This window comes from Cucurbita pepo, chromosome 5 (assembly GCF_057944985.1).
Source record: "Cucurbita pepo subsp. pepo isolate OVF chromosome 5, ASM5794498v1, whole genome shotgun sequence".
Lineage (NCBI taxonomy): Eukaryota > Viridiplantae > Streptophyta > Magnoliopsida > Cucurbitales > Cucurbitaceae > Cucurbita > Cucurbita pepo.
The window spans coordinates 3,811,808-3,827,716 of record NC_141802.1 but is presented as its reverse complement, the minus strand read 5'-3'; the positions used below and the strand labels follow the sequence as shown (position 1 = coordinate 3,827,716).

Sequence of the window (15,909 nt, the reverse complement as noted above, 5' to 3'; positions counted from 1 at the left end):
TCAACAATTGCATTAATTGAGCAAAAAGTTTTACCTCCAGGAATCGAGTTTCAACACTCTCCGAAGAGAAAATCCTCCCGAGGAACCTCAGAACCTCAATGACTGACCACCAGCACCGAGACAACCACTATCAACATCGATTCTCCGAGGAAGAACGTCGTCAAAGAACTTGGAGACAGAAGAATCGATCGTTAACCAATCAATTCCGAGAGAGATTTCAGGGACAAAATCAAAGCAGAGGAGGTCGCCGACGGTGGAAACTGGCTTCAAAAAGCGAGGTGAGGATATAGGGAATCGGTGGAAGAATTCGTTTTCCGGAGCGAAGTAATCAACGTGGAGGAACCGAATTCGCATTTTCAGCGACTGAGAGCAACACGATAGAGGGAAAACGGTCACGTAAACAGAATTTCGCGCTTCGAGGGTATTTTTATATCTCTGAAATTGTTTACAAGTTAAATAGTTACTGATTTTACCAAAATGCCCTTCTACTGATGAGATTTATTTATCGGAGATGAGAAATTTAAAAAATATTACTCCTCTTTAATATTTCTCATTTTCTATTCTTTAATGCCTATTTTAAAAATCCAAAATTTTTATTTAATAAAATAGACTAAGCCTTTAGCAAATAAATGGGTCAAAATCGTTTGGGCCTAATACGACCAAAATCCTATTAAAACTTAGTCTTATCGATTTAAGCTGATTGAATCAGATCAAAACTAACTTCTATCCATTTACATGGGTCGGATGTTTAAGTTTATTCTAAAACACTAAACTCTTATTGTATATCATAATCTTTTGATAAAAGTGAAGTATTGAAGATGTGCGTGGACAAATACTAGACGTTGATTAGTTATCTTATAGGCATATTTTGATAATAACGTGGGTTCACTCGAGGATGGTAATAGGTCCGACAAGGATCCTTATACCTATATACGTGTTTATCACCCTCGCCCACTTCGTGTCTTCTTCTTGAACTGCCACACACCCATGCGAAGCTGGCCAGTCCCTCTATTTTCTATTAAATCCTTTTGTCTCATACCCATCTTCTACGTTTCTCTCTGTCAGGAGTATCATCGGCTGTCATCATGGAGTCCCAGCAAACGGCGCCTCATCGCCACCACGCCCACCACCATGACCCTCACAACGTCGCACTTCACCGAAGTAAACAGCCGTTTTCCCTAAATCTTCGCTTATTTGTAGAGATATAATGTTAGGAATGTGTAACTTTGTAGGTGTGGAAGGGGAAGAAGATGGGCAGCATCATGAGAAGAAATCAGTGCTGAAGAAAGTTAAGGCAAAGGCTAAGAAGATTAAGGACACGATCACTAAGCATGGACATGGCCACGATCACCATGAGCCCGAGGATCACGAAGAAGAAGAAGGTGGAGGAGCTGTGGTGGATCCTGAACTTCAAGGGGCACCATGTATGTCTTTCTCTTCCTGAAACATATAGCTCAAATTATAAGGATATTTGATGGTGCCACTTCTATTACTTGGCAGTGTATGAAGGCGCTGCAATGAGGAGCGCTATGGCCGGAAAAGGGCAGCAACAAGATGTCGGAATTGGATTGCCGACGGAGGTGCACGATCAGCCTCCTCCGGCTCCAAGAGAAACGGCAAGCCGTCCCTCTGCTGTTGAGCCAAACACGACCATGTCCTTGTCCCCATGGAGGTTGGAGGAGGGTCCTCAGGCGCCTAAAGACAAAGCTCCATACCCTCACACTCCTCATAATTCCGAGGTCAAAGCTTTGGATCCAACAAAAAGAGGTAACATTATCCACTTTGAACATAATCTCACATTTTTTTTTGGGCGGAGATTTATTCCTAATGGATAACAAATCGATAATCATCCTCCCAACAATCTTCACATCTACAATAGCAGTTTCTTTCTTACCGTTTGATCTTTATGAATGTGTTGCGGTGGAACAGGGAACGAAGAAATAGGGTATTCTCAGACATTCGATTCATTTGCAAGAATGAAGCTCAACAACGAAGACGTACAGACCCGTCCCGGCTTAGCTAGTGGGATAGACGAAGGAAATCAGAGAAGCTCCGGGGAAAAGATCTCAGGCGTGGGTTCACCCATGCGGAGTAAAGCAGAGGAAAACACAGACACCAACTCTTCTTCGCCATTGGAGTATGGAAGGAAGATAGCTTTAGCAGTGACAGAGAAGCTGAAGCCAGGGGAGGAAGACAAAGCACTTTCAGAGGTGATATCGGAGGCTTACAACACAAGTAAAGAGAAGGTAGTGAAAGCTGGAGAAAATCAGCCCAAAGGAAAGGTAACAGAGTCCGAGGAGTTGACTCAGCGACTCGGGAGAGAGGATAATAATGAAGGAACACAGAGATACTCCCCAGCAACCTCCACCACTGCAGCGACGGTAAAGAATATGGCGGATATGGTGAGGGACAGTGTGGGGTCGTGGATGGGGAAAGGTGGAGATCCTAATACTTCATAAGGTGAATCAAAATATAAAATCAAGCTTGGTTCTGATTTGTTTTTATTAGTTATTTACTTTGTGAGGATTGAAGCAGGGGTTGAAGGATTTACAGATTCTCCAGCGGCGGGAGAGGAGGCGGAGTAGTCCGGCGATTAACCGAGATCAGTAGAGATTTCGATGTTTTTAAGAGAAATACATATGTATGTATATATATATATATATATATGGAAAATAAAAATTGAAAGAAAGAGTAAAGGAATTGTGTACTTTTTGGCTTCTACTTTACTTCTTCTCCTCTTTCTTCTCTTCCTTCTTTTCTTCCTTCTTCTCTTCCTTTGCAGGTCCGACTGATATAATATCCACTTTACCTACTTTCTTCAACTTTTTCACAATCGCCACCGCGTCCATCGATCCAACCACCGTAAGTTTCTGATCCTTCAGATCCGCGGCGATCGAATCAACGCCTAGTCATCCAACCATCACACACAATTCCGATCGGAAATGTGGAAGAAAAATAATACGGAAAACAACGAATCGAATCGGAAACGAACCGTAGATGTCGGCAGCGGCTTCGATTGCTTTCTGCTTCGATTTGTCGTCCGTCATCGTCATTACCTTCAGGACCACTTTCTGCGAATCTCGAAATCAGAAAGAAAATCCGTGGAAGGAGAGAGAAAAACAGAGGCGGAGGAATCAGAGAGAGAGAGATAAAGAAGAAGAACCTGAGCCATTTTGGTGAGATGAGGAAAAGCCGTGTAGAACAGAGAAAGGAGGTGGGGGGAATGTAAATGTATTATGTTTATGAAGAACAGTGACGCATCCGCATGCCATCGGGGGGGTTTATAAAGGGCACGCAACAACAGCCAAAATGCTCATGCCAAACAAATTCCCAATCCGAATTCTTTATTTTTTATTTTTTAAAATTGAAATAAAAACAAAAAGCCAAATTTATATTACTCCAAAATTCAACCCATTTATTTTGATTTTGAGATAAATAGGACTAAAAACTTTGCGTGTTTTAATGGGAACAGGCAGTGCCAAATCTACTCGATTCCCACATCGACTGTTTTATCATTTAATTAAATGTTCATAATTTGTGTCTGTGAAAATTAGTTCGCTGATGAATACAAATTTTTATTGGCATTTAAATTTTATCATTAATTCACTCATTAATAGAAAATTTCAATAAAAGTATTTATAAATATCTAGAAATACTAGCTTATTTATAAACATCTAGGAATACTAGCTTATTTATAAACATCTAGGAATACTAGCTTACACGGCAACATATTAATGACAATGGACACATTTTTATTATTTGCTAAAACAAGCAAATATATACATATTCGAGTTGGGTATACTATATTTAATTTATAGTATGATATTTATACTGTGTACCATAGTCAGTAGCTAGATATGAACAATGAAAGTTGTGTACCATAGTCAGTAGCTAGATATGAACAATGAAAGTTGTGTACCATAGTCAGTAGCTAGATATGAACAATGAAAGTTGTGTACCATAGTCAGTAGCTAGATATGAACAATGAAAGTTGTGTACCATAGTCAGTAGCTAGATATGAACAATGAAAGTTGTGTACCATAGTCAGTAGCTAGATATGAACAATGAAAGTTGTGTACCATAGTCAGTAACTAGATATGAACAATGAAAGTTGTGTACCATAGTCAGTAACTAGATATGAACAATGAAAGTTGTGTACCATAGTCAGTAACTAGATATGAACAATGAAAGTTGTGTACCATAGTCAGTAGCTAGATATGAACAATGAAAGTTGTGTACCATAGTCAGTAGCTAGATATGAACAATGAAAGTTGTGTACCATAGTCAGTAGCTAGATATGAACAATGAAAGTTGTGTACCATAGTCAGTAGCTAGATATGAACAATGAAAGTTGTGTACCATAGTCAGTAGCTAGATATGAACAAGGGGGCATCGCATACATATGGTCAGCTACAATAATGGTTAAAGAGCCTAACATAGCTAGGTTGGTCCGCTATTCTAATCATGGTTTTCTTACTTTTAGGAAAAGTATGATTGTGGGTGAAGAAGGATTTAAATCCCCAACACCGTGGTTTTAGCCACGTGCTCCAATTCTTTGAGCAATCACGTGCTCTAGTAGTGACAAACATAATTTAACTAGCTTAAAACATAGATTTCAGCGACAAGATTCAAATTTTCTATTTCATATAGAGAATAGAAGTGCAATTCAACAAAATTCAACGTGAGAAAATTAATACGATGTTTCCATTCGGATGATAAAGCCTTTATTCATGAAAGCCTAAGCTAATTTGATGAAGCTTCATTTGTTAAAGGTAGTGGCGTCTTTAACAGCATCAGCAGCACCGTGAGCCTTGGCCGCTATCTGTTGTCCGGCCTCTTGTATCGACTCCTTGGTTGATTGGAGTGTATCACTTGCCTTGTCCATCAAATTACTCGCCTTCTCCTACACAATCATATAAAGCAATATGTTAGCCATCATCGATTAAACGACCACCAAGCACTTAAGAAAACAGGGGCGAAGTGAACCTGGGCTTGGCCTTTGGCTTCTCCAGCTTGGTAGCTCAAACTTTGAGAGCTGTCTGCCATTTTGGTCGAAAAGAGTTGGAAAGGTGAGAAAGGGTTTGGTGAATAAAATTGTTTTTGTTGATTATGAGCAATCTGGTCGTGATTTTTGTAGGGAAGTTTGGATCTAAATATGGTCTACCCATTTAAAAGGGTTGCACGCCACGTGGAAGTTTAGAGTTTGAGAGGCGGTGACACTTGTCGTGGTGTGGTTGGAGCTGTTCTACTTAGGGGCCAATTGACCAGGATTTCAGTTCAGATTGTTTCTCCGCTAATATGTTATATATTTTGTCATAAAAAAATGTTCCTAAAATTTTAATTTTTTCTTTTCTTGAAATATTCTTATAATTAATTTTAGAAAATTAATATTTTGTTTTAAAAATACTCTTAAATTTAATACACTCTACTTAAATTTTTTTTAAAAAAAATACCCTAAATTTTAAAAACTATTATTAACGCTTTCGTAAAATAAAGTTTTAAATTTTTTATTGTTACTTTTTTAGAATTTATAAGTAATTTTGGAACACTGTAATAATATTTTTAAACTAAAAAAAGTTTAAGAGAATTAATGAAATTTTTGAAAAAAAAGTATTTTTGAAAATTTTAATATAAATATTAACAATTATAGAGTACTTAAAATTAGTTTATATTTTATTAATTTAGCCATATATTTATATTTGAATATAAATCCTTTATTAATTTTAAATTTGATTAATGAATGCAATGGGCCATTTTTGCATGATTTATCTTGGTCCAACTTTGAATTATTTAGAATAACAAAATTAAAATTAAAAAAAAAAAAAAAAAAAAAACTTCAAGATCATTATAAATTTTACTTGACAACCTCTCAAATGAAGAGGAAGACATTTAACCCCGGGTCATATTCTCATACCCAATCCTCGTCATATTCTCATACTCATAATTATATGCGAATATCCGATAATTGTATGCACTAAGTCGTTGTTGTTAATTGCCTTTAGGTTTTGAACTCCATATGGGGAAGGCGTTGTTTGCAAGTTGCAAGGTATCGACCATTTACATGGACCTACTTCTCATTCTATTTGTGGTAATTTGCTGATCTATAAATCGTCCTACTTCTCATTCTATTTGTGGTAATTTGCTGATCTATAAATCGTCCCTAACGAACGACTCATCTTTGAGCATGATAAACATGCCGACCAATTGCCGTTGTCTTTTGCTTACATTCCACATTCCCATATAACAACAATTTCAATTTCTCAAATCTTGCTTTAAAAATCTTGCTTTCAAAACTCTTTTTCAAAATCTGCCCCGTTTTCTAATTATATATTGTGGGAACTCTAACAGGGTCGTTCAATGGAAAAACAAGTAAGAATAAGAAAATGAGAGGAGAGTGATCCAGATTTATCACAGCTATAGAAGAATTCGAAAGCTAAAAAAAAAAAAAAAAAAAAAAAAAAAAAAAAAAGAATTTTATGGAAAGCTAATAGAAAAAAGAATAGAGGTATTACTGAACATCTACTATTGGATTCAAAAAAGCGTAGGCCCCAGGCAATCTGGCAACTTTCTTGAACTGGGTCTGAAGCTCTAGTATATGTTGCTGGGCCATAGGTCTTTTTCGAAATCTACCCCGTTTGAAATCTACCCCGTTTTAGGCAACTTTCTTGAACAGGCCTAAGACTCGAGTATACGTTGCTTGGCCATAGAACGAATAGACTTAGCTCACTTATTGCTAGGAATCATTGCCATCAAAGTGCGGTTCAAACTTAGAGAGGGAAGAAAGAAGAGATATAAATTCAAATAATTCTCAAACTTGAAATAAAAACTTAGCAATTTCCTCTCAAACATTAGAACAATTTTTTGAGGAAGTATTTCATAACACTACAAAGTACAAACCATGCTATAAAATACTTCCCAAAACATCCAAATATGAAAGGGCTACACGTATATTTGAGTTATAAATAAAATAATAAATAATTTAAAAAAAAAATACAAAAGCTTCTCTAGAAGATGTGTATTGTTCGTTCAATAACAAACCATCCCACATGAACTTGGACCAAACACAAACGAGCCACAGACAGCTTCTTATCGGCATCTAAAATGCCCGTGCCTTGACAATGTCAAAGCTCATCTCACTCGGATCGGTTGCCTGCAACTCAAATTGAATGCCATCTAGCTCTCTCTTGAACCTATCCTTCGAGCTCGCATACACCATCTTCCCCCTCACCTTTGATGTCTCGGGCGACCTATACGTCAAACATATTAGTAAAGAACAATTTTTAGGTTGAACCCATGATTGATGTTTACCATGCAATGAAGAAAATCTTGCTCTTCTGGCAATTCTCATCAGTGATGAAGTCAAAATCAAAGACAGCATAGCGACACTCATCGGCAGGGAGAGATCCAGTGAAATCCTCGTATGTTTCTTCAGGTTTTCCGAGTTTCTCTACCACAATTTCCTGTTGTTCAATCTTGAAGATGATGAACCTGTAGTTTCTCTTTGCTTTCAGCTCTAAGAACTTCAACTTACATTCATCTCTCACGGTCATTCCAGATGCTGAGTTCGCCTAATTCAACAAACATTACCCAACAAACAAACGATGAGAAAGTAAACATAGTTTTTACCGTTCGATCGATAATCATAATAACGAAAGAACAAGTACGAGAAAGGCATACCATGTTGTCTTGTTGTGGGGGAGGAAGGAGGGAAAGAGTGTAGTATGGGAAAGGGAGATGAAGAAAGAGAGAAATAGAGGAGGAAAGGAATGGATTGGGAGGAAAATGAGAGGTTAGAAGAAGGAGAAGTTTAAGGAAGGAAACTAATTAATTTGAATATTTGACCAATTCTAACGCCTAAAGTTTAGGATATTATGTTACATCGTATTCTAAATTAAGAATAATTATGTTCTAAGCTTTTCTTAAAACATTAATTTAAGAACCATATATGTCACATATTTGTTTGTTGAATTTGAATGTAACAACAAGGTTTCAACTTTGAAATTTTTTCCATTCAAAACAACAAATTGGGACATATATTTTCATGCACAACATTAAGGTTACAACGTTGTTGAAACAAAAATAAAATAAAATAAAATAAAAAAGTTAAGTTGGTTTCAAAGGGTTGAAATTTTCATTATCTGACTAATGTGTTTGGTTTTTATGTGTGATTATTAAAAAAAAAAAAAAAATTATTTTCATGAGTAAGTTATCATGTTTTTATTTTTGACTTTTCAAAAATTCTTCAAGTTACTCTTAGATAAAAACTCAAATTCACTGCTAGTAGATATTGTACTCTTTGGACTTTACCTTTCGAGTTTCTCCGCAACGTTTATAAAATGCAACTGCTAAATGTGGAAATCTCTCCTAAACCGACGCGTTTTAAAACTCTTGAAGAGAAGTCTAAAAGGAAAAGTACAAAGAGTACAATATCGATCCGCAATAAGCTTGAGTTGTTACAATAGAGGTGACTGGAGTGTCATTTTCAAATTTAATTTAAGGTTTTCAAGTCACGTCTACTTGTTTTAAGTCCACACCATATCGATTTTTCGTTAAAAAAATTTAACGAATTTCTACTCTAGAGTAATTTTATCTAGCCTAATATCAAAAAAATTAACCATAAGTAAAAAAGGAGTTGGTTAAATAAATTCCACTTTGATTGGCCTCAAAAAAGTTTCAAAGAAATAACGGGACGTGTGTTTTTTTGTCCGTAGAATTGGGCGGACAAGCAAAGTTGACCCAAACGCCGTGTTCTTCGACACCTGTCAAAATCTCATTGGCCCACTTCTGTTTGAATTCTTTGGTGGCTTCCGCGCCTGATTTTGGCCTCCCTTTCCCCCCACGTGAAAAACCAACCCTACCCTTTTGAATAATCAAAACATTTATGATCCTAAAACTTGGTCCTATTTATTGGGAGCAACACGCAAACAATTTCTTCACATATATATATATATATATATATATATATATTACCATAATTATATTTAATAAATTTATCTATTAATTATTAAATTTATATCTAATAAAATTTTAAACTATTAAGTCAGTCCCGACTTATTGAACACAAAATTAAAAAAAATTTAAAAATAATTTAAATTTTATTAGTTTATACGTGGATAATAATAAAATGATAAAAATAAATAAATAAATAAATAAATATTGGAATTAGGTAGGAAAGCAAACTTTATAGATTAAAAGCTTTAAAAATGTTTGTCCCCTTTTTGTCCCCAAAGGGGTCAAAACAAAGGGTTGACTTGAAAAAACAGTTCATATATGGAAAACGTCTTCAATTCAAAGTCAAAATAAAAATAAAAATAAATAAATAAATAAATCCCCATATAATTCCTATAAATACCCACCAAATTCCATTCTTCCACCATCAACAAAGGATTTGAGACACTGATTTTAGAGAGAGAAAGCTAAGATGTTGGTTGAAGAAGCTTTTGGGTTAGTGATAATGGCGTTCTTTACTTCCTTGCTCTTCATGCTATTGTTTTCTTGTTGGATTTCACCTTTTTTAGCCCACAAAAAGCTCAAGCGAAATGGGTTTCGAGGTCCGACCCCGAGTTTTCCTCTCGGGAATATTAGCGAGATGAAAAGGACGAGCTTCGGTCGTGAGTTAGAGTCTTTGACGCATGATATACATTCCATTGTGTTTCCCTACTTTTCTCGGTGGCAAGCTGCCCATGGTTGGTATTGTTTTTTTTTATGATTAAATGAGTTGAGCAATGCTTAAATTGATAGTGATGTGTTTGTAATGATTATATATAGGAAAAATATTTACGTACTGGTTAGGGACAGAGCCGTTCTTGTACATTGCAGAGCCGGAGTTTGTGAGGATGTTGTCGAGGGAAGTGCAAGCTAAGTACTGGGGGAAGCCGTCAGTGTTCAAACGTGATAGGAAATCGATGTTTGGGAATGGATTGGTGATGGCTGAAGGAGACGAGTGGGTTCGACAAAGACACGTCATTACTCCTGCATTTAATCCTTCCAACTTGAAGGTTTTTTTTTTTTTTTTTTTTTTTTTTAATTTACCTAATATTCCTAAATTTTCAAAAATATATTTAAAAGGGTTTTGAAAATTTTCTTATAAACTTAAAAAAAAAATAGTATTAACATATTTAATCTTTATAAAAGAATTTAATTTTTTTTATCATTAATATATATAAACGAAAACCCTCTATTTATATTTGAGTATTGAAAGTAAATAAAAATAAAAAAAATTAAGGGTATTAATGTAATTTTTGGAAGTTTGATTTATTTTAATTTAAAAGATATTTTAAGTTTTAAAAAAAAAATAAAGATTTAATGAATTTTTTAAAAGTTATTTTTTAAACAAAATATTAATTATTTATATCTAAAATTGAGATTTTTTTAAAATTTAAGGGTATTTTTTGACATTTATTTCTAAAATTTAATAATATTGTCGAATTTTTTTTAAAATTCATTGGTATTTATAAGACAAAATACAAAATTCAATTATATATATATATATATATATATATATATATATATGACATTTAAAACATGTCACATTCATACACTAGTAGTGTAAAAACACATGAAACATATAGACATGCAAACATTGATTGCCTTTCAGCGTGTATTCAATTTTCAAGTTTTTTTTTTTTTTTTTTTTGACCATTTCAAACTATATATTATCAATTCCTTTTCAAAAACATAATAATTAGGAATGACCAACACGCAATCCGTACAGGCAATGGCGAGCTTAATGGTGGAGTCCACCACCCAAATGCTGGACAGGTGGGCCCACCTCGTACTCTCCGGCCATACACAAATCGAAGTGGAAAACGAAATCACTTCCACCGCCGGCGAAATCATCGCCAAAACCAGCTTTGGAATCGACCATATAAGCGGCCGACAAGTCTTCCACAAACTCAGGAATCTCCAGATGACACTCTTTAAAACCAACCGTCTTGTCGGAGTTCCGTTCGCCGGGATTTTGATCGCCGGCAAGGCCCGAGAGGCCAAACGCCTTGGTGAAGAGATCGACGAGCTGTTTCGAGAGGTGATTACGGCGAGGAGAGAGAATCAGGCGGCGGCGGCGGAAGTGGTGCAGCAGAATGATCTTTTGAGCTTGCTTTTGAAAGAGAGTGGTGGAGAGGGGAAGTTGGGGAGGTGGTTGAGTACGACGGAGCTGATTGATGAGTGCAAGACGTTTTTCTTTGGTGGGCATGAAACGACGGCGTTGGCTTTGACGTGGACTTTGCTGCTTTTGGGTATTCATACGGAGTGGCAAACTCAGCTGAGAGATGAGATTAAGGAAGTTCTTGGTGATAAAGAGAGTGACTTTGATTTCACTAAGCTTTCTCAGCTCAAAAAGGTATAAAATTAAACCATATTTTCTTTAATCATTAATCATAAAAGACATCAAAAAAATCTGACGTTTAAAAACACAACAAAATGTAGATGGGATGGGTAATGAGCGAGGTTCTACGTCTATACCCGTCCGCACCCAACGTGCAAAGGCAAGCTAGAAGAGACATTACAGTAAACGGACTGACGATCCCGAACGGCACCAACATGTGGATAGATGTGGTGGCCATGCATCACGACGAGGCCCTTTGGGGCGAGCAGGTGAACGAGTTTCGGCCGGAGAGATTCGAACACGACGGGGTAGCTGGGGGGTGCAGCCACAAGATGGGGTATTTGCCGTTTGGGTTTGGTGGAAGAATGTGCGTTGGAAGGCACTTGACGTTCATGGAGTATAAGATTGTGTTGACGCTTATTTTGTGTAGGTTTTCATTCACATTGTCTCCTGATTACTGCCATTCGCCTTGCATTATGCTGTCGCTCCGGCCCGCGCATGGTCTACCTCTCATTTTTCAACTACTGGAACACTAATTTACAAGGGATTAGGTTGTTATAATGGATAAGGTAATGAGAACGAGCTTGTGAAAATGAGCTCCTTTAGGAAGTGAACGGCATGTTCGGTAAATTGGGGAAGTCTAAAGCAGGTTATCTATGGGTATATGTTGAACATCCGCTCATGCTTGTCTAAGACATTGTCGTCAATAACCACATATCCGTTCAACATGCTTGATGTCACAAGACCTTTCTTTCTAATTTTCTAATTTTGTATAAGACTGAAATTCCAACTCCTAAAGACCATTTCATGCTATAATTTTCCCTTATGACCTTATAATATAAATACACATAACAAAATAATGGATTATTATAGAACAAATATTAAAAGGTCGAAAGATTTAAAAAAATAGAATCATCTGATTTGATTCGTTCTCAATAGCTTTAAAAAAATAGAATCATCTGATTTGATTCGTTCTCAATAGCTATGTGATGATCATCTGAGAGTGATCCATACACTCAAAACATAGACGGGCTATTAATTCACCGAATCGCACTATGAAAATAACAGGGCCATAACAAAATTGGGTGTTAGTAAAAACGAGTTTAAAGATAACAAAACTGAAGTAGTCTACAGCAAAGAGCTCAGTCTCTTAACAAATTCAGTAGTAAAACAATAAAAAAAGAGTAGCCAGAGAGAAACTTTGAATAAATGAGCACAAGTGTAATGATCTCACTTTTTCTTCTCACCACCTCCACCGGCCCTGCAAAAATACAACATATCCAGAAATGGAATCAGAATGCTAATCATAATATTTATGAATTACGACTCGAACCATAACCAGATGTGAATCATTTGATTTTGTTACAAACAAAACATGATTCAGACCCCCATGTTTATGTAAAAACAGCAGTTTTGCCTTGTTAAATGGACAGATTGGATTACCTCATCTTTCTTAGCACACTGGACATCTCCTCACGCTTCTTCTTGGCCCTCTTGTGAGTTCCAAGCTTTCTTTTGGCTACCTTCAAAGCACGCTTGTCTTTACCAACTTTAAGAAGCTCAGTGATTCTCTTTTCATATGGGGCGAAACCAGCAACTTCCCGGATCAAGCTCCGGACAAAAAGAACCCTTTTGCTTGATTTCTGTTTTAATAGATATAAAAACGGTAACATGAGAACACAATCTCACATTTAGTGAAAACTATGCCGATAGATAAGCAATATAACAAGACTTTCAGCATAATGTTAGAAGTATGTAACTACAGTTTAGAACTGGTCCAATAAAATGAAATAAAATAAGCTAATTCCTCAAGCAACTAAAAAAAATAACTAACATCCCTGGCAAAACATGTTTAAACAGAGAAAACCCAACGCCTTACATTTCCCCATTGAAGGAAATTCCAAAAGATCTAGTTATGTGGTGATTGACTTACTCCTTTGCGATCAGAGGGTCGTGGAGCCAACTCCTTCTTGGTGACTATGTGGCCCTTGTTCAGCCCAACAAAAAGGCCTGTATTCGGCTGTTTTGGAGCCATTACCTGCTTCAATAAAACTATGAGAAAACTAAGTTTAAATGCAAAATTCAAACGCTGCAAGATTAAAAGAGTTGGGTTTTAAAGTAAGCAAAGACAGATCAGACTCCTGACATTTGATCGTTGTAACTAAAATTGAGTGTTTAAATCAAGCAACAACCATGTATAGCTCCAGCCACATCAAAATTATTTTACTAAGCACGTTCAAAGTGCAAAAATTCTCAGTTAAAGGGATCCAAGCAGAATATAGTTTCCTGAGTAGAAAAGTAAAACCACAACGGAATACATTCAAATCATTACGGTGCCTATAGAGATCGTGAGCTAATTAACGACTAGGGATCAAGCTGCAAATTAGAGAATACGTTAACAACTCACTAAACGTATATCATTAACAAAACGATTCAATACAGAACAATTGCTTGTCTAAGAACTTAGCAAACACAGATAAACTCAACTTCGTACGCAAAAACAAACTATCGATATTGAGCTCCAAAAATTGATCCACAGGACTAAGAACGTATAATGTCGAAGGAACAAGAATTGGTAAGATGCAAAGCTAGGGTTTGTTACCTGTTCAATGAGTGGAGACGTCCTAAGCCGGAGGAATGAAAAATTAGGGTTTAAGATTTAGAGGTGTTTTTATATCGTGTGAATAATTGTTAATGGGCCGGACTTCCATTTGGGCTGTATTATTTACATAAATTATGTATTTTTATACATAAATTTATCTAATTTGCTCTACACTCATATATTAATATCAAATTACTATAAGCAACGACTATGTTCAAATTTGTACTAACACTACTATGAGTAATTGACAATTACCGAGCACACCCATGTTAGTTGGGGAGAAGAACAAAACACTCTTTGTAGGGGTGTGGAAACCTTTCCTTTACCGACGCGTTTTAAAGCCTTGAGGAGAAACCCGAAAGGAAAAGCCCAAAGAGGACAATATCTGCTAGCAGTGGATCAGGGTCGTTACAAATGGTATCAGAGTCAGATACCAAACAATGTGTCAGCCTTCTCGCTGTTCCCCGAAAATGGGTAGACATGAGGCAGTGTGCTAGTAAGAATGCTGACCCCAAAGGAGTGGGTTTGGGGGGGGGGGGGGGGGGGTCCCACATCGATTGGAGAAAGGAACGAGTGCGAGGACACTGGCCCTGAAGGGGGTGAATTGTGATGTCTCACATTTGTTGGAGAGGATAACAAAACAAAGAGAAAAGGGCGTGGTGAATTGTGATGTCTCACATTGGTTGGAGAGGATAACAAAAAAAAAAGAGAGGGTGTGGAAACCTTCCCCTAGTAGACTCCCCTCAAGGAAAAGCCCAAAGAGGACAATATCTGCTAGCAGTGGATCAGGGTCGTTACAAATGGTATCAGAGCCAGACATCGAACGATATACCAGCCTTTTCGTTGCTCTCCAAAGGGGGTAGACACGAGGCGATGTGCTAGTAAGGACGCTGGCCCCGAAGGGGGGGTGGATTGTGATGTCCCACATTGGTTGGGGAGGATAACACAACTCCTAACAGACGCGTTTTAAAACGGGGGGTCTTATATCGATTGGAGAAATGAACGAGTGCCAGCGAGGACGTTGAGGCTCGGAGGGGGTGAATTATGATGTCCCACATTGGTTGGGAGAGGAGAACAGAACACTATTTATAAGGGTGTGGAAACCTCCCCTAACAAACGAGGGAAAACACTTTATAATTCGAGAGTATTTTAATCAAATTTACATCTCAGTAAAAATGAGAAGATATTTCGACAATTATTATTAATAAGATACGTAACCCGTTATCATTTTATTCCAGCAACATCAATTCAAGACAACTCGTTCTTTTTTGCGCATCATCGATCACAACAACATAAAAGTTCACCACCACTGGTGTCATCTCGTTTAGGTATGCAAGATCCAGTGCCTCGATGTTGATGGAGGCAATCCAACTTACAGACATAATTCAGTTCATCTTTGGCACATGGACGAATGCAGCTCCACAAACCTTGCACTTCAGCTGCCATGCCATGCAACGACCAGACATTAAATGTCATTAACAATGTTTCATAATAAAAAATAACAAAAATTGGATCAAAACACCTTACTTGATGCAACCAAACAAGAACACAAGAACATGACTGCGATGAACACTGCAAAAAGCTTTGGAGTTGCCATTTGAATTGATGTGCTTTCAGAACCCAATCCCCTCATGAATTTATAATGAAATTGTTTTTTCATAAATAGCAATAACAACGGCATTTCATAAATAGCAATAACAACTGCATTTCATAAATAGCAATAACAACCTCGATTCTTATATTCCACACACGTACACACGACGCGGGCGCGCACGCACACACACAGATATATATATATATATATATATAATATTTTAGACTTAATAGGATTTTAGTGAATTCAGTGTCGTGATAATCTTATCAAACAAATTTGCTTCAATTTAATAATTTCAATTAATCCAATCAAATTCAATTTAATTTCCAAAAATTTATGAAAAAACTTCTAAGTTTGGGTTTGATATCGATTTTTTTTTTTAAATAT

The 15,909-nt window shown here is 36.6% G+C and overlaps 6 protein-coding genes and 1 long non-coding RNA gene across 11 annotated transcripts; 2 read left to right on the top strand and 5 right to left on the bottom strand.

Annotated features, from left to right (window-relative positions):
- Positions 1-825: 825 nt before the first annotated feature.
- Positions 826-3,309, bottom strand: LOC111794958 (heavy metal-associated isoprenylated plant protein 39-like). 3 transcript variants are annotated; one of them, XM_023677179.2, is made up of 4 exons: positions 3,164-3,309; positions 2,993-3,071; positions 2,709-2,905; positions 826-1,440 (listed from the first exon to the last, which is right to left on the bottom strand). In XM_023677179.2, exons 1-3 carry the CDS (start codon positions 3,170-3,172, stop codon positions 2,724-2,726), a joined length of 270 nt encoding a protein of 89 aa, XP_023532947.2. In that variant the 5' UTR covers positions 3,173-3,309; the 3' UTR covers positions 826-1,440; positions 2,709-2,723. The 3 variants fall into 3 exon arrangements, with proteins under 3 accessions (XP_023532947.2, XP_086979994.1, XP_023532946.2); XM_087123868.1 differs by lacking the exon at positions 826-1,440 and adding an exon at positions 2,035-2,174; XM_023677178.2 differs by lacking the exon at positions 826-1,440 and having other exon boundaries at positions 2,594-2,905.
- On the top strand, positions 1,046-2,680 carry LOC111794956 (uncharacterized). 2 transcript variants are annotated; one of them, XM_023677173.2, is made up of 5 exons: positions 1,046-1,161; positions 1,233-1,424; positions 1,501-1,767; positions 1,930-2,460; positions 2,536-2,680. In XM_023677173.2, exons 1-4 carry the CDS (start codon positions 1,086-1,088, stop codon positions 2,457-2,459), a joined length of 1,065 nt encoding a protein of 354 aa, XP_023532941.2. In that variant the 5' UTR covers positions 1,046-1,085; the 3' UTR covers position 2,460; positions 2,536-2,680. The 2 variants fall into 2 exon arrangements, with proteins under 2 accessions (XP_023532941.2, XP_023532940.2); XM_023677172.2 differs by having other exon boundaries at positions 1,930-2,680.
- Positions 3,310-4,613: 1,304 nt separating the features above from the next.
- Positions 4,614-5,144, bottom strand: LOC111794960 (uncharacterized). Its single transcript, XM_023677181.2, has 2 exons — positions 4,987-5,144; positions 4,614-4,903 (listed from the first exon to the last, which is right to left on the bottom strand). The coding sequence occupies exons 1-2, from the start codon at positions 5,044-5,046 to the stop codon at positions 4,760-4,762; spliced, it is 204 nt and encodes a 67-aa protein (XP_023532949.2). The 5' UTR covers positions 5,047-5,144; the 3' UTR covers positions 4,614-4,759.
- A 1,661-nt stretch (positions 5,145-6,805) lies between these two features.
- Positions 6,806-7,771, bottom strand: LOC111795885 (actin-depolymerizing factor 7). Its single transcript, XM_023678513.2, has 3 exons — positions 7,678-7,771; positions 7,309-7,568; positions 6,806-7,247 (listed from the first exon to the last, which is right to left on the bottom strand). Exons 1-3 carry the CDS (start codon positions 7,678-7,680, stop codon positions 7,097-7,099), a joined length of 414 nt encoding a protein of 137 aa, XP_023534281.1. The 5' UTR covers positions 7,681-7,771; the 3' UTR covers positions 6,806-7,096.
- Positions 7,772-9,390: 1,619 nt separating this feature from the next.
- Positions 9,391-12,142, top strand: LOC111795022 (cytokinin hydroxylase). Its single transcript, XM_023677245.2, has 4 exons — positions 9,391-9,686; positions 9,769-9,998; positions 10,715-11,341; positions 11,428-12,142. Exons 1-4 carry the CDS (start codon positions 9,422-9,424, stop codon positions 11,860-11,862), a joined length of 1,557 nt encoding a protein of 518 aa, XP_023533013.2. The 5' UTR covers positions 9,391-9,421; the 3' UTR covers positions 11,863-12,142.
- Positions 12,143-12,412: 270 nt separating this feature from the next.
- LOC111794635 (large ribosomal subunit protein eL36) lies at positions 12,413-14,043 on the bottom strand. 2 transcript variants are annotated; one of them, XM_023676717.2, is made up of 4 exons: positions 13,929-14,043; positions 13,260-13,364; positions 12,770-12,969; positions 12,413-12,587 (listed from the first exon to the last, which is right to left on the bottom strand). In XM_023676717.2, the coding sequence occupies exons 2-4, from the start codon at positions 13,359-13,361 to the stop codon at positions 12,557-12,559; spliced, it is 333 nt and encodes a 110-aa protein (XP_023532485.1). In that variant the 5' UTR covers positions 13,362-13,364; positions 13,929-14,043; the 3' UTR covers positions 12,413-12,556. The 2 variants fall into 2 exon arrangements, with proteins under 2 accessions (XP_023532485.1, XP_023532486.1); XM_023676718.2 differs by having other exon boundaries at positions 13,260-13,378; positions 13,929-13,999.
- A 1,055-nt stretch (positions 14,044-15,098) lies between these two features.
- Positions 15,099-15,598, bottom strand: LOC111796253 (uncharacterized). The gene is made up of 2 exons (XR_002815311.2): positions 15,456-15,598; positions 15,099-15,367 (listed from the first exon to the last, which is right to left on the bottom strand). It is a non-coding gene; the product is annotated as an uncharacterized LOC111796253 (long non-coding RNA).
- Positions 15,599-15,909: the final 311 nt, after the last annotated feature.

Excerpts from the sequence above, each read along its gene's own strand:
- LOC111795022 (XM_023677245.2), top strand. The coding sequence starts at position 9,422 with ATGTTGGTTGAAGAAGCTTTTGGGTTAGTGATAATGGCGTTCTTTACT. Across the intron at positions 9,687-9,768 it reads TCGGTGGCAAGCTGCCCATG|GAAAAATATTTACGTACTGG; the intron begins GTTGGTATTGTT and ends GATTATATATAG. Across the intron at positions 9,999-10,714 it reads TTAATCCTTCCAACTTGAAG|GCAATGGCGAGCTTAATGGT; the intron begins GTTTTTTTTTTT and ends CAATCCGTACAG.
- LOC111794635 (XM_023676717.2), bottom strand. The coding sequence starts at position 13,361 with ATGGCTCCAAAACAGCCGAATACAGGCCTTTTTGTTGGGCTGAACAAG. Across the intron at positions 12,970-13,259 it reads GACCCTCTGATCGCAAAGGA|AAATCAAGCAAAAGGGTTCT; the intron begins GTAAGTCAATCA and ends CTATTAAAACAG. Across the intron at positions 12,588-12,769 it reads AGTGTGCTAAGAAAGATGAG|GGCCGGTGGAGGTGGTGAGA; the intron begins GTAATCCAATCT and ends GTATTTTTGCAG.
- LOC111794960 (XM_023677181.2), bottom strand. The coding sequence starts at position 5,046 with ATGGCAGACAGCTCTCAAAGTTTGAGCTACCAAGCTGGAGAAGCCAAA. Across the intron at positions 4,904-4,986 it reads AAGCCAAAGGCCAAGCCCAG|GAGAAGGCGAGTAATTTGAT; the intron begins GTTCACTTCGCC and ends ATGATTGTGTAG.
- LOC111795885 (XM_023678513.2), bottom strand. Across the intron at positions 7,248-7,308 it reads AAGATTTTCTTCATTGCATG|GTCGCCCGAGACATCAAAGG; the intron begins GTAAACATCAAT and ends TTTGACGTATAG.
- LOC111794956 (XM_023677173.2), top strand. The coding sequence starts at position 1,086 with ATGGAGTCCCAGCAAACGGCGCCTCATCGCCACCACGCCCACCACCAT. Across the intron at positions 1,162-1,232 it reads CAACGTCGCACTTCACCGAA|GTGTGGAAGGGGAAGAAGAT; the intron begins GTAAACAGCCGT and ends GTAACTTTGTAG. Across the intron at positions 1,425-1,500 it reads TGAACTTCAAGGGGCACCAT|TGTATGAAGGCGCTGCAATG; the intron begins GTATGTCTTTCT and ends ATTACTTGGCAG.
- LOC111794958 (XM_023677179.2), bottom strand. Across the intron at positions 2,906-2,992 it reads AGCCGCTGCCGACATCTACG|GCGTTGATTCGATCGCCGCG; the intron begins GTTCGTTTCCGA and ends TTGGATGACTAG.